This window comes from Pelecanus crispus, chromosome 5, assembly GCF_030463565.1.
Source record: "Pelecanus crispus isolate bPelCri1 chromosome 5, bPelCri1.pri, whole genome shotgun sequence".
NCBI classification, from domain to species: Eukaryota; Metazoa; Chordata; class Aves; order Pelecaniformes; family Pelecanidae; genus Pelecanus; species Pelecanus crispus.
In genome coordinates, this window is record NC_134647.1 from 12,143,878 (window position 1) to 12,160,201 (window position 16,324).

Here is a 16,324-nt window from a genome sequence, read left to right on the forward strand (position 1 = left end):
AAAATCACTTATGTCTCTCTGACCCTTGTCCTGGCCTGTTTCAGCAGGAAGCTCTTTCAGCCTTGCTACAATGTATACAAATGCTTGGTCACTACACACAGAAAAAAATGGGTCCTGTAAGATATTAATTGAGGAGAACCAGGTATATAGCTCTTATGATTTTAAGCTCCTTCGGGCTCTCTCAACAAGGCACGTTGCGGTCAATCCACCAGGGTCAGTGGTCTCACCCTGGAAAAAGAGCAGTGTGATGCATCACAAGTTGGGTCCACCCATCTGCATCAGCCTTGTCTGTGATACAGGTTCATTAATGCAACCAGTTTTACTGTTCTCTTTCAGTACCTTTATAGAAATGCAATTTCCCACTCTGATAGGAGAAAAAAGAAATAGTGTCTTTTCTGATCTCCTAGATAATTTAAAGCACTAGTTGTGCAACATTTGCTCCAGTGATTTATAACACAAGCCTGCCTAGCAGCTCAGCACTTATTGCCAGGTAAAGGGGTGTTTTTAATATAGAAAGCTGCTACATTTATCGGCAGTTGACATGCATGCATCATCGTTTCACTGAATGAGGTCCCAGGTGGGAAACAGCGACTGAAGGTGGCTACGTGAGCCTCCAGCTCAGCAGGAGCTTGTTCTTCAGCTTCCTCCACTGCTCCCACCACAAAGGCAGCTCAAACTCAAGTTCACCACTTGGCAAAACCAGAACTGGCGCTCTGTGTGACTCACACTTAAGTGGCACACATGTCCATGAGTGATACAGACCCACCAGCTCCCCTTTCAGCAAAGGCATTTTCAAAACAGGCACATGTTCTTGGAAAAAAAAAAAAAATCACAAGGGTGATTGTCTCTACCTCCATGCTAGTATTGGGGTCAAGGTCATCACACTCTGATTCCTCTGAGCTGTTTGTCTCCTTGTTTGGCAGCATTAAGAGGAAGAAAGAGAACAAGAGATTAGAAGAGAGATTGGTTAGACAGGGCAGAGCAGCATAGGAGTTGTGAGCAGCATGGAAATGGGTAATGGTACAGAAAACACTCTTAAAAACCAAACAAAAACCAAACCGACAACAAAACAGGGGAAGCAAAGGCAAAGACATGCTTTTGCCAAAGAAGAGGCAGTGATTCTGCAAGTCGCTCAGGTAGTAAAAACAGCGAGGAGGAACAACAGGAGGAAGAACTGTGGCCACCATGCTGGAGCAACCGCCTCCCTCGGGCCCAGTCCTTCCCTGGCTGGCTGCAGGGCTGCAGGGTGGCCGCGTGGTGGGTGCGAGGGGTGCCCGGGTTGCGGTGGCAGGGTTCCTCCCTTTGCACATGCCATGGCTATTTCACTAGGCTTACAAGACGGAAAGCCTCTGCAAAGGAAAACACTTAATCATGGGCTGTCCTGGAGAGGGGTGGATCCAAAGGACATGCTCAAGTGCTTTCCTGAATCAAGGCTGGGCTTTGGTTGTGTCAAAATCACAAGTGTTTTCTTGCCTCTGTTGGGAGGGAAAGCCCCAGATTAGTCCTGAGCAGGCCTCATGGTCGGTTTATAGGGATGGATCCTCTGAATTGGAGCACAGTAGTCAGGCACCCAGAGCAGAAGATGGAGCTTAACCCCACAGTTCTCAACCTTTTCCACACTGGGAGATCTCAGAGAAAGAGAGACAGACACACACACACACACGCACAGACACACACGATACCCTCTCCTGGCAAGACAGAGTCAGCATCTCTGCCCTGTCTGATAATATGGAAAGAAAAAGGTCACTGAGACCATCTCCAAAGATCAAAAATCTTAAGCCTCCCAAGGTTGAGAACGCCTTATCTTAAGATGTGGTGAAATACTGGCCTAAAGAAAACTCATCAACTTCAGTAAGGCCATTGGTTCACCCAGTGGCTTTCTCACTGCTGCAGCTGCTCTGATGGAGCTGCAGATTGGGCTAGGTCAGAGGTCAGTAAATCACTATTGTCCCAATTTTAAGAACAGTTATTTAACCATATATATACTTGCTTTTTTAATGAAGATTACTTACTTGCATGTGGGATGCCAGGAAAAAGAAAACGAAAAACAAAGGCTGCATTTTATCTTGCATGCAAAAATCCTGCTAAAATGGATACTACAAAAAAAGAAAAAAAATGATAACTGAAGTGGAAAAAACCTCCAAAACCAAAAAAAAACCAAACACAAAATCGCCGCCCCCTCCCTCTCTCAGGAGAGGATGCTATAGGGGGTGAAAAGGATGGGAAGCAGGAGAGCAGCACACAGCTTTCAGATGGCCTTACTCACTTTAACAGAGACTTTGTTCCCCAGAATATCCTTGGATTTACGTGGCCCATTGGCTTCATTTTTGCCACTGCTCTCCTTTTCCGCCCGCTTTCTCATGCGCAGGGTATGCCATGAACATGACTTCCTGTTGTACCAAAAAACGCAGCAATCAAACGGCAAATCATAGCAGGAGGGAAGGATTTGAAAAGGGGAACCAGCATCCACATTTGCAATTACTGCAATTCCCTAGAAGGTGAAAGCCACCGGCAATATGCCTATCTCAATCTGAGCAATGAGAGTTGAAGTTAAAAACCAAACCAAATAATTCTGCGAAGCAGATGTTGTGCCACACTTGCTGTTTAAATGCATGGAGCAGGAAAAAAATGCCTATGATGGAAGCAGGTGACTAGAACTTGGTCATCTGGTTTCAGGGACTTTGTCTTGCATTGCCACAAATCGAAATTTATTTTATTTTGCTACAGTTAAAAGGTCAATTCGGTCCTCAGTCTTGTTGGTTAAAAGCAGTGAAACAAATGTAAATACAGGAGAATGGTCTTAATAGATTACTCAGTAGACGAAGTAAAAAAAAAAATTAAGAAATTCAAGGTGTTGCTCCCTACACGTTGCTCAGAACATGAATAGCTCAACAAACAGGAGCTACATCATTAACTTTCCAAGAGATAAGTAATTTCCTAGAATGCTGTGCCTCTCAAGACCAAGAATTTCCCATTTGATTTTGCCAATCCAGTTAGAGAGGACATCAGTCAGTCCATGGGTTTTGGCTAGCATCACAGCAGGCACAATTTCCAGTACACTCTTCACCGCTCATTACTGTTCCTATGACCTTACTCTTGGAAAACAATAATAGACCATGTCACCCTTTGTAAGAACAATGCCGTGTTGACAACAGAAATTGCATATCAAAGCAGACACAAAAAATTAAGAAAAAACCAAAACAGTTCTTAATTATGGATTTCATTTGGTTTAAATAGTGGACGGGTTAGGGGGGATTTGGGAAGGGGTATGTTGTCCAAAGCAGAAAGCTCTCAAAACAGCAGTGTGATGAGCTGGGATCCAGGTTCAAAGCATCTGCCCACCTTTAAGTCATGCAAATTTGATTTGCATGTTTAAGCCCAATGTTTGGCACATGTCATGTCTACCGTACCTTGATACATTTTACAAAGCAAGTTGCATGTAATCCAACGATCACCTGCGATGCCAATAAAACGCAGTATGTTAGCAGGGTAGGACTCAAAGGACGCCCCACACAGCCGACGCTCCCCCACGAACACTGCGTCTGATTCCTAAGCAGTTTTTCATTATACTTCAGCACCTGATGGGAGCTGTACAATAGTTCAAATTAAAAAAGAAATAAGCTAACGGCCTCCCAACAGCTCGCTGCGACTGACACAAGACTGAACTGGGTCATATCGACTGTTTTTGCAACCAGGATTAGTGTCTCCACTGCAAACAGCTGGCACAGGCAGTCATGTTTGAGCACAAGGAGCACCAGAGCACCCTGCACATCTCAGCTGGACAGTAAGTGCTGCCTGATATTTGGGCGTTTCTGGAGAAGGTCCAAATTAGATGTGCAGAGCGGGGGAAGTTATCCAACACTTCAGGACTGTTATGTTTTTCTTTAAGATACGGTAAGACTCAAGGACGTGGCTGATGGACTCCCTGACCTATCAGTGAATACCACATGGTGCCAACACTACTGGTTCGACCACATATTTTGTGTACAGTATTTGTCAACAGAAGAAACAGTTGTATTACGTCTGCTAATTAGTCAATATGATCTGGCAGACTAGACAGGGCTGAAGATAACACCTGCTCCACGTCATTTTTTACCCATAGGACTTCTATTATTCAAGCATCTTTTTGGTTTCAGGGTTGTTTTAGCTGTTTGAGTCTGAAAACATGATTTAAGACTTTAAATCTCACGGCACTGAGAAAGAGAGAAGTGCAATACATGTGTCTTTCAATTTTGTTATGCCTTCCTGGCCATGATTCATACAACTACATAATTTGATGCGGAATTTGACTGTACAGCTGCCATGAAATCAGAGTCTTCACCAGAAGCCCGGTGCCATGGATGACTGTGAGGGCACGTGGTTACATATCGTGGTTAGAGAGGAACCCGGGAATGGCTGTGGCGGATGTGCAAGAGACATGCTAAGCAATTCCTTTGGCTTAACATGCAATTCACAGTAGCATTCATTACTGACTGACAGGTAAAGTCATCATTTCTCTTAACTGAAACTGCAGCAGAGTTCAAATTATTATTTTCAGTGAATCTGTCACAAAGTCTTTCCTCGTGTTCAGTTCTGCGCCTCGAGGTACTCGTGTAAGGTAACACAATTTGTAGCATACGTCATGCATTACCATCTAGTCATTTTAGATGTTAAAAGAAATCAACAGGTATTACTGAAAAGAGGGTTGTACCTTCTGTATTTAATACCAAAAAACCACTTTCTTGCATTAGTCATTTCAGACTGACAAATTTCTAAAAATCAGAAAAGAAAAATATATATCCACACATTTGTTAAATAAGCAACAAAATGTTATAAACAAACAAACAAAAAAAAACCCCAAACCAAAAAAGGGTCAAACTAGTTCTTTTACCTCATTAAAACATGCTCATGGTGAAAATTTATTTTACATATTTAAAATAGTACATTTAAAACTAGTTACATTACAGGTACAATGATGAACATTGCGACTATCCATTATATTGCACAACCTGACTTCATCAATATGAGTTTGTTTCTTCTCTTTTTTTTTTTTTAAATAGTGCAAAATACTTTATACAGGAATGTACTTGGATGGGGCTCTTGCAAATCAAAAAATATATTACAAAAGTTACTGCGAACAGAAAAAAAACCCAAACCAAACCAAAATAAAAAAAAGATACAAGCTGTACAAGGAAATTGCCATAGACAACAAAATCTCTCCTCCTTGAGAAGTGAAACTCAGTCCAACACGGGGGCCTGGATTTTTGTGGGGTTTTTTTTTTTGCTAGGTGCTGTTATAACCAATATATAGATTAGTAACTTGATACAACATAAATATAAGTCCAGTCCAAGCAGGTCCATGTTGGTGTAAAATGGTGTAATGTAAAACGTATCTTTAACCGTCTATGGTTTTATTTCTCTCCAAAATATAAACAAAACCCCACAAAATGAAAATAAGCAAAACCCGAGCTATCCACCATGGCTGCCCGATGCTGCGGATTGACCACTCAGCTTGTTCCAATGGCACTGTAGATAAAAATCAGCAGGAATTCCCTACCATTTGGGTTTGTTTATTTTTTTTTCCTCAAAAAATCCACATAGTGCTCCCAGCGAAGCCAACATGGCACTTACTTGATGCTTCCGTCGCTATTATCTGTAGTGGATTTAGTGAGGGGAGCCAAGATATTGCCGGGGATCCATCCTTCAGCAGCCGGAGAGTGGTCGTTTGCAGGCTGGTACACCAGGAACATGTTCTGCTGGTTGACAGCAAGGATCTGAACCACCTCTCCTTGATTCACACAGATCTCATCCTCCTTCAGTGCATAGTAATCTTTAATCACCACCATGGAAGAGGTCCCATTGCACCCTCCCAAATCAGTCTGTGAAAACGGACACAACAGAAACCGGTGAGCAGGTGGCACTGAGGAACCTGCCTTTTCCGGCAGCAATCCCACCACTTCATTTCCAGCCTAACTGTATCAGGGAAAAAGATACAAAACACTTAAAGTTCACATTGGTAGGAAAGGATTTTAAGGATCTGAAAGGCGGCAGTAATCTGATACAAACCAGCCTCCTATTTCATATTAGATTTCACAGCTGCTAGAGGCGGTGCCCCAGCCACGTTCTCATTTGTATGGTGGTACAGATGAACAATCTGTGCTGAGCCAAAGGGGGGGAAAGACCAACGAAGGCTCAATGTTAGAAGCCGAATGAATACTCACACATCTCATGATCTTAAATATAGGTCATACTGGAAAGTGGCTTTGGTCAACCGCAGCCAGCAGTAGGGTCCAAACACCGCTGATGGTTACTGACTCTTTGGTGGTTTGTGTGCAGTGCACATGCACCCAAATTATAACCTTCAACTGGCACCCTGTGAACTGTTATGTGGAAAAAGGTCTAACCTCTTCTATACCATCAGAGTAGACCTCTTCAGGAATGGGTGGTTAATGGATATTAGAGAAGCCTGAATATTGCTGCTGCCAGTGCTGCAGATGGATATTCACTTCACCAGGTCTGCAAACACAGTGCCCCGAAAAACACTGGGATCAGCGCTCCAGGCTCCAGGGTCAGGCTCTGTCTCCATTTTCCAGCTGAAGTGCCACCCGTCTGGATGCCAGAGCTTTCGCAGTCTCTGTTTAATCCCGAATCACATTTTACACCATTGCTTCAGTATGTTGATTCCTGTTGCCCTGGTTAGCTGATAATTAAAGCTAACTTCACAGATCATCTATGGTATAAGAAATAGGCTATGAGATCATGTTTTATTAGATAAGCTCAGTACCTTGCTTTGTTCATACTTGTCTCCGGGCTGTGAGTGTTCATACCCTGTGCTGCCGTTGGAGGTAGATATCTTCAGGGGTGGGAGAGATGGGTTACGGCTTGCAGCCTTCAAAGGCTTCTCAGACCCTACTGGAACAGCAGAATAGGGTCTGCTGTTGGGCTGAGGGACCCTACCGGTCTGGGGCCTCAGCACGGCTGAGCTATTTTCTTTGCGTTGGTACTCTATGGGAGACTGTAGCGCTGCAAAAGAGGACAAGAATTAGCTATATGCTTTCAATGACATTGCAAAGGCCTGCAAGAAAGCGTGTGTGGTGATTCAATCAGAACAGACACATAAGTTGCAAACCAAACAGGAACAGGAAGCACACAGCGTGTGCATGGCTACACAGGACACAAGCATTTTACACTGTACTGCACGTGAACCGAACACAGCACTCCATGCTACTGCGAAGAACAGCTTCTCTAACCAACACAGTGGGCTAAAATATTTGCCATTCATAGCATACATAATTGCATTCATTTTCTTTGAAATTGAACAAATTAATCGCCTCCTGTAGTCAAAATAAATGAAAGCATGAACAAGAGATGCACAGCTCATTTACAGTGAATTTTGCTATCATCAGAAAACACAGGTCAAGACCAGTAAGTCTCATTTGCGTATTCCCAAGAGAGTGTGACTGCCGAATACTCTTCAGACATGATGCACTGCAACTTGGCTCTCTACATCTTTCTATATTAACTACTTTGATTCAAGGAAACCGCTGGAAATGACCAGCAAGTGAGAAAGTATAGACAGCATGAAGACATTAATCCCAGCAGCCCAGACCTCTCCAGAAACTACCCACAAGCAACATGAAGCAGCTTCATAAGCCTTAAAAAAAAAAAAGTCTGCCTGTGAGAATGTACATTTCATAGTCATGGAGAGAGCTTACAGTGGGAAAAGGAAGGATAAAAATGCCAGATGGTAAAGAAATAAAGATTTTGTTATGTTTGGAGGAGAAGGGATCAGGGCTGGGTCTCACAGTGAATGGGAAAGGAACAGATTTGCTAGGCTCAGACTACCATCCCCAGACCTATGGGTTTGCTTTTTGCTTGTCATGTGGCTTTAATGGATGATTTATACTCAGTTAACACTGTGTACATGCACCAGAATAGACCTACTGGAATGCAGAGAGACTAGTCTAGCAATAGGCAGACAGAGGACATAATGTCACCACATCAGCCCAACCAAGGAACCACAACAGAAGGAATGTCTTTCCAAAAAAGAGGAAAAGGAAAGAAAAACAGAAAGGCTCAGCACCACACAGCATACTCTCTGGCACTCCCCTTCCTGAGAAAGGCAGGACTACTCTGACAAGAAATCACTTAATACTAAAGAACAAGACACTGAAAAAAAAAATCAAGGAGGGTGCCAAATCACCATTTTCTTCAAGAGGACACAAACATAGACCTGTAGCAATCTGAAACATTACTTGACTCCAAAACCTATGCAGTGACCCTTGTCACAGAGTGATTTGTATTTATGCCACAGTGACTACCAGTTTCACTCGCTTACCTCAACTGCAGCTGCAAATGGTTTAGTCCTGCTGCAGATCAGCCATTGAGGAGAAGAAAGGTTGGGGAGAACCTTGACAGTGAGTTGTGACAGGGATGGTGATGGTGACCTTTTCCTAGTATATACAGTAGATTAGGCTGCAAGGTCTTTAGCAGTTAAGACCCAAATGAATACTTATCAGTCTATCTCGAAACAATCTATCCTACTCAGTGCTTTTAAAGGGTATTTAGTTGAGTGTCCACTTGTGACTACTAATTCCACTGTTAACTATCACAGTGATGCCTGGCTTCCAGCCTCCTGTTCAACATCTGTTAGTATTCTTACAGGCTTCTGGCAAAAATCAGTGTCCATGTACTTGTGTGCTCTCTCTTCCTCTCTCAAAAAAACGCACAAAACATGATTTAAAAAAAGGTACAGATCAAGGGCATTTTCCTTATGAAATACATCCATCAGTGACATATTTTCTTTACAGCTTGCTTCTTAAAGCAAAACAAAAGAACAGTCACTATAGCAAATCACTTGGTGCACAGGCTGTTTCTCAAGCTTAGCAGCTTTTACTTTTCCGAGGAAAAATACGAAAAACTTGAATATTACAGTGTAATTGCACCAAGTTTCACACTTATGAACTGTGGATGCAAATACTAGGCTTTGTATGTAGCCCTGTACTCTTTAGGGCTTCCTTGAAGAGAAAAAAATCGGAGACAGCTTGGGCAAGAACTCACAGGGAATATTTTGTTATTAAGTTTACGCAGCATTGGCTCAGTGTGGATTTAATATGATTTTGAAGACAGAAAACATCCGCTTTAATGAAATGCAAAGCTAAAGAACGTATTTAAAGATTAGTCAGCCTCAATAAGATTACATCCTAAAAGCCACTTAAATTGTTCTGGACTGGTCAGGCTCTACTGGATACAATACCATTTTCTTGGATCTTATTTATAGGTTTAAAGTAAATCCTTAAGCCTGTGTTTTAATATAAATCTATTTTTACTTCTAGCTTTAGAGATACAGATGATTATGTTCCTAACCCACCAAATTCCTTGCTGGCCTCACAGAAGACAGGCTAAATAGGGACTATGAAGATGCTTCAGGAGAAAAAGGGGCTCACAAGGAGGTCCTGGGAGGATAGGGAGGAATATATAAAAAATAAAACAATAAGAAAGAAAGACGTGGAAGGGACAGAAGACCTCTGTAGTAGTGTCTGTGGAGTTCTCACAAGGTTGAAAAAAATTTCTGCAGCTAAACATTACTGGAACTTATTTTTATTCCAATAGGCCCTCATTCAAGGCCAACTGCACCGACACAAAACTGGTAAGTTTTGGTACCAACTGGTCAAACTGGAGAATTCAGACTGCTCATCTCAGCAATCTCTTTAAGCAATCATTTTACAGTGGTTGTATGAGGCCCTTTCAATTCCAAGTCACGAAAATCCAGTATCAAGTTTTGAAATCACAGGTGAAACATAATTTCCCTTCTCAGCTCAGCCATAGTTTTTGAACTGTCATAAACTGCTTTTGCCGTAACCCTTTCCAGGTTAACTTTTGAAAAGTAAAACTAAGCTAAATTAAAATTTTAAAAGGACTACAAAACCTCGATGTTGAAGAAAAGGGAACCTTTGTTTTGATGTGAACTGAAAGACCCCCTTCAGATTTTGCAACAAAAAGTCCACAAAACAGAACACCAAAAACTGAAATCAAAAAAGCTAGCAGATTGTGCCAAGCCAGAACATTTTGATTCAAGCAAGTAAGATTCCTTATTGAACATGTATTAAGTTTGTAAATACAGAACTCTTTTCTAATATAAGCTCGGTTTAAAAAAAAATCTGTTTTGAAATGAGTAGTACAAAACAATTTTGGAAGCTTCCAAAGTAATGATTCCCACTTTGTTGCTTACAAACAAAGAGATACTGTTTTTAAATTTTTCCTCTAGTCCTGGTTCCCCCTCTTTCCCTCACCCAATCATGAGCAAGAAAAAGCCAAAATTGTTAACTGAATTTGATTCCTCTCTATTTTCAAAATCCACACTTTTGTTGATAGTGTGTGGGGTTTGTTTTTTTTTCTCTAGAAACAAGACTTTAATTTGAAATATTATTTTAAACCACCCCAAATCTATTCCTAAAGCAAAGCTGACATTTTGGAAAGGCCCCTGTTCACGCACAGCTCCCACAGTTGCTAGGAGAAACAAGCTCAGATGTTTCATTGCCCTCTCTTTTGTTTTTTGTTGAAAGCAGCTGCTGCCCCAGAGTTTGGACCTTTAAGGGGGTGGACGGTGAGGCAGCCTTTGTCCCACCTCATGTCCTCCTCTTGTAGCACATGGTGACGTTGAATAGGAGGTTCCTGGGGATACGCCTTGCTCTGACTAAGTGGTAGATACTGTGCAGATACAATGGCAACCTGGCTTCAATGTGGTCTTGGGAAGAGCCTGGATTTAAAATCTCCTGGTAGAATGGAAAGCAGCAGGCAATAAAACCCTGCAAACCCCAGCATTTTTAAAGGATCTTGCACAAAAGTACCACCGGAGGCACGTCATTGACAAGAGGGACTTGACACCTGAACATGAACCTGACTGATATTTGCAGGGCAATTGCTCAGGGAGCCACCACCTATTTAAAGAAGGAGCCAGCAGGCTGCCAAAAACAATCCATGAGATGCTGCTAATGGAGCCAGGCCAGAATGACCTGTGGTCTTTAATGCAAGATGGGGCTCCAGCAGCTTCTCAGGGTGGGCTCCAGGGCCACACAGCAGTTCAGATCAGGCTTGCCCAGCCCTTCTCCCATCCTTCACCTTCCCACCAGGCAGACCTGGCATGCAGGACAGAAACCTCTGTACAGTGGCACTGAGGTGGTCTCTTTTCAAAGACCAGCTGTAAATTATGAGGACTCTTTCCCATGTACTCTGTGGATGCCACTTGACCCAGTGCTTAATGACGGGCAGACTGGGCTCTAGTTTTCTCCTTGGGATTTTCCTTATGAAAATAAGTTGCTGAATGTTTTTCTCGTAGAGGGAACAAAGACACAAAGATTCCAAATCCCATTTAGTGTCACAGTTTGGGAAACAGAGCAAAGACCATGTACATACCATTTAGGAAGTCTCTTTGTGTGTCCAGGACCTGGTTGATGTCCTGTACCCAAGCTTGCTGAATTTCTGGATTAGCTGCCTGTAAAATGACTCTCTCTGATGTTTCCCGGCTCATTAGAGCAAACTTGCAGGGATCATTGTCCACGTTTTCTTCAATGATAAGGTAGTTCATCTGAAACAAGCCAAGGTAAGCATGTGTTACACGGAGCATGAGTTAATGTTACTCAAGAATCAGAATGGAATTGTTCTGAAAAGTTCCTGAAAATAATTGAGTCCAATAACAGACTGTCAGATCATAATCAGAAGAATTTGCCTCATCTAGATTTAGGCAGATAAATCTTAATCTTAAACATGATGCTTAATAAAGCTCTGACAGATTTACCAGACATCCGCCTGCCCTGTCTTGAATTACAGCTTCTATTTTAAGGTAACATAGACCTGACTGATGTGCTAAAAATTCACTGTAACCCATAAATAGAGTTAAAATGTCCCTATTAAGATGTTAATAAAGTCTATCATTCCTCCAGTTTAAGTAAGTGGTTACATTTCTTACCCTCCGCGGGAAAGAAAGTCTCAGTCATTAGAGTATTTTAAAAATGGAATGGACTGTGCACAGGGTTATAACCAAGAAAAAGAGCAACTCTCCCCTGATGCTCCAACAGATCTTATTTCTAGCAGATTACACTGTCATCTGTGCACAATCACTTCACTTGACTGTAGTCACAGATACTCTTTCTGGAAATTTCATGGATGGCAATTCCGGCTGCTGTCCTGCCCTTGTGAGGCTTCTGTTTAAGTGTACCTATAACTTTAACTTTTCCTGAGCTACTTATATATATGAGAGTAAACAAGAATAATTTGGCATAGCCTTTCAAAGAAAGAGAGAGAGGGAGAGTCTTCATGCCAAAAGTAGACAGCTCTGAAGACTAACACAGTAAAGTCCCTGTAGAAGTCTATCTCCAATTGCTCTGAATATCTGTCAAGGTATGGAGAGATCCACTCCACATCTGAATACTGTCCAGCATTCAAACTGCAAGATGGAAAGAGCCTCTTCCTTCTCTGCTGGGGGTCCCTGTCAAATCAGAGGGACAGGCAGGAACTCCTCTGACATGGGGTCAAGGAAAGGGACAGACAGTCAGCCTGGACAGTACTCTTCCTCTTGTACTGAGCTCTTGCTCCTCTGGTTGATAGCCAAAGCAAGCAAGTAAATCCTGGTATGACTCCAGGAAAAAGACTTGTAGGTCAGAGTCCCTAACCTCTAATTTGTGTCTCAGGGAGATGTATTTGCCAAGGCTACCCACTTAGGTATTTTGAGAGTCTGAAAGGTATCCAACTGAGAAGTATCCCAGAAGGGATGTGCAATTTCTCAATGCTAACTACCTGACTGCATAAAGAAGGGTTCTTCACTAATGTAGGACATCATGATGAAGCTTCTAACACAGTCTGAGTGTGACAGACCTTGGAGAACAATATTTGGGAGCCTCATCTCGCTGACAGATCAGAATGGCTGCATTTGGAGTCATATGCCCTTCTTACTGCAATGGACAGACCCCAGTGCTCAACAGTGGCTGTGACACAGAGGAAAGAAATGAGATCTCCAGTGCTGGCTAGGTCCTTCTGCTGTGTGGGAGGATGTGACCAGCAGGGAAACAGCCTACATCTCTCAGGGAGTGTCTCCCAGAGAACTGGACAACCATGACTGCAGATGGTATCAAAGCTAGCCAAAGACTGCTAGTCAGTCCTGATAACTGCTGTGAAGATGGGATCATGTCAGCACTTGAACCAAGGTCAAAGACACTTGTTCCTAGCTGACAGTGTAGAGCCTCAAACTCTGGCTCATGAACTCAGACCAGATGCAATTTCTGGATGCCCACTTTTAGGGCAGGGTTATGAAAGACAGGTGACGAGGCAGCCTGTTTATGTGACACCTTTGGACAAAGTGCCTCTCCAGGGAATCACCCAGCTCAGGTTGAGGTTCCAGTGCAAGGAGAGGATACCCATGTCACAGAGACGTGGGGCATGGTCCTGCTATAGGGAATGGTCCTGCTCCACTGTGGGCCACAGCTCATCTCTGTGGAAAAGCATGAGAGAAATGCAAAAGCAGCCAGAAGCTGAAGTAGGGGCTGGGAGGCAGGGTGTGAGAGCTGCTGGCACACAGACTCCACGCTGCGGTGGGGGAGATGCACATGGAGCCACAGGGGATCCCACACTTGCTGTAGGCACTCAACAGGAGAACAAGCTGTTTGCCAAATGGAAGAAAAGAGGGACTGGAAAACTATCACACAAAAATGTTCAACTCAGGCAGTGAGAACAGCATTACTTTCACAGGCTGTTTAACTAGAAAAGCAACTCATACCCTTGAGGCAAGCTAATTTTATTGACATTAGGAGAGATTTATTTTTCTCTCTTTATCTACAATATACAGTTCAGGAATTGTTTCCTGCAGATAAAAGCCTCATTGTTATACATACAATAAACTGAAGTAAAAATGATTCATGTATTTCCATCTCCAACTTCAATAATGATTTAAATCAGCAATAAGAGAAAATCAAAGCTGATCATCTAAATCAAGATAATTGTTTATTTGTACACTTTAGATTTTTCCTTTATAGCTTATTATTTGGTTGGAAACTGAAATACGCTGACTTGCAAATGGATATAGGCTTTTCAGTAAATGCTGCAGTTTCTGTCAGCCAAGAAGATGCCTTCATTTCAGTAAATATGCTGTTTATCATAGATTTGTTTAGTTATGTATGGTTAATATGCATTATTTCACCTGATATTGCATTATCTCACCTGATACTATTTCATATTAATGTACCATTTAAAATTTACAGCAAACACAATGCATTCTCCCACGTCTCTTTTTAAACTGTATCTTTGAAAAGGAAATCAATCCCAGACTGGTTTCTCAGCTTTGAGCAATCAAGACATTCAAACGAACCGGTGACTTTGCTCTTTCTGCAGGCACAGCAAAGGTGGTTCTACCAGGAGAGGTATAGCATTCATTCATCTTCACTTACCATTTCAGTGGTTAACTTTGCATTTGTTAAACAAGCATAAAACCCCTTGAGCAAACAAATAAACAAATAAGTATTTTCCGTGGTTACTTTCAGATTTTACTTTTAGTCCCAGCCTCATAACCTGGAAAGATTATTTAAAACCAAAATTAGTTTCTTAAAACTTTCTTTACAGTTTATCTGGTTTTATAACTCCTCATACCTACATTTTTAGAACTGTGTGTATTTTTGTTTTTGAAATAGTTCTGTCTTCTTGCAATGCTCACATTTCTACTAAGAGCCCTCTTCCCATTAGGGAGAGTATTTCCAGTAATGCCACATAGGGGCTTAATACTGATTACAGGTTGGCCTAACACCTTCCCTTACCTTTTATGATCATGCTTAAAAGCAACTATTGTATACTTCCTTTGACTACTGCAGGCTTTGTAGCAGTATTTGCTAACTTGGAGCTATGAATGACAGAGGACCTGCCCTGGCTATGTTCCTTGTAAAAATTACCCAGTACATTTGGACACCCAGTGGTTTATTTAGAGACGGTCTTAAACGGCTTCTGATCCACTGAAAGGTAAATGCAAATGTTTTCTGCAAATTGTTGGTCACCTGTGATAGGATGGACCAGTCTCACAGTATAGAAAATTGGTAAGATTTCCTTATGTGACCATCAAACAGAATATGCCTTTCCCTCTCTGTTTCTTACCTTTATGCTTTTCTTGAACATGTAGCCTGGCGTTAAAGATCCTTTTCTAAGGAGTTCGCTGAAGATAACTATTTGCTCAAAGAGAAACACCCTACGTTCCTTTGGTCGAGACTGAACTCCAGAATCTTGCTCTGTCACGTAGAAGGTGTCCTGCTGCAGCAGCTTGCCTTGAGCTGTCAGCTTTCCCTGAGAAGCAGACGAAGCAGCAGCATTACAAACCCCGATCCACCATGACCCCACAAGACATCTTGTGCGATCCCACAAGATCCCATCTGCTATGTTTTGTGCAGTCCAAGTTTTCCAAACAGCACTGAATTCTTGTGAAACATATCCCCTCTAAGCTATCAAAGCAGCAATCTTGTAAATCAAGAGCTCAGTTTAAGGAAAATAACATAGGTTTTGTTTGTTTTTATTGCCACTGATTGTGCATATAAAACCAAAAGCAAGAGGTCTCAAGTAGACTGTTTTGTACACTTAATTTCAAACACTGTTCTCATTATGTAGCTTGTTACTGTAGTCTGTAGTGCCTTGGATTGCCTCTAGTCCTGAGCTCTTCATCACCACCTAAGCCAGTAGTCAATGACACAATACCTCTGAAGGTGCAAAAAACCAGGACCTACCTGTTTGCAGGAATGCTATCATGCATAAGATGGTAAGACAAACTTCATTTTGGAAATAAGACATCTCACCAGGACTGCCAAAGCCTACATTGGCTTAGTTACAAACCACAAGCTGTAACCTGTGGGGTTATAACTCCTAAGTCCCCTCCTGGATGTTGCCCAACTCAGAGGGAGCTGTTAACACATTAATGCTAGGTGACCTTACTAATAGGCAGAGCAGTCCAGTTCACCACTTATTTTGCTCTGGCAATAGATAGAAGAAGTCTAATTCAAGCTTGCAGAAGCTTTTACAGACCTCACATTTTGAAAGGACAATAGATAGATTATCACAAGTTTAGAGTGACAGGTATATCAACCCCACCTTTGAAACCTCACCAAAGCATGCAGCTCAGTGCTGGAGAAGAACAAGCACTAGATAAACAGCCTGGAGTAGGGCAGATTATATAGACAATCATAGAAAGATAAAACGCTTTTCCTTGCCTGGTTGTTATTATAAGCAGATTGCAAATACATACCTCAAAGCCTTGGAGGCGACCCAGGTTCATCATATCATTGCAACGTTTCGGTACAAGGCACATTAACTCAACTGCTTT

General features: G+C 42.1%; 1 protein-coding gene across 3 annotated transcripts in view; it reads right to left on the reverse strand.

The window, feature by feature from the left end:
• Window positions 1-16,324, reverse strand: part of LOC104035902 (kalirin) — a 77,807-nt gene that overhangs the window by 22,498 nt on the left and 38,985 nt on the right. For 2 of the 3 annotated variants that reach the window (XM_075711050.1, XM_075711049.1), the window contains exons 11-15: window positions 16,247-16,324; window positions 15,112-15,297; window positions 11,395-11,566; window positions 6,764-7,002; window positions 4,704-5,858 (exon numbers count right to left, since the gene is read on the reverse strand). In XM_075711050.1, the coding sequence (XP_075567165.1) occupies window positions 5,607-5,858; window positions 6,764-7,002; window positions 11,395-11,566; window positions 15,112-15,297; window positions 16,247-16,324 (927 nt within the window). In that variant the 3' untranslated portion in view covers window positions 4,704-5,606. Of the gene's footprint in view, window positions 1-851; window positions 912-2,266; window positions 2,391-4,703; window positions 5,859-6,763; window positions 7,003-11,394; window positions 11,567-15,111; window positions 15,298-16,246 lie in introns of those variants that run through there. The other variant, XM_075711048.1, reaches the window with a different exon arrangement.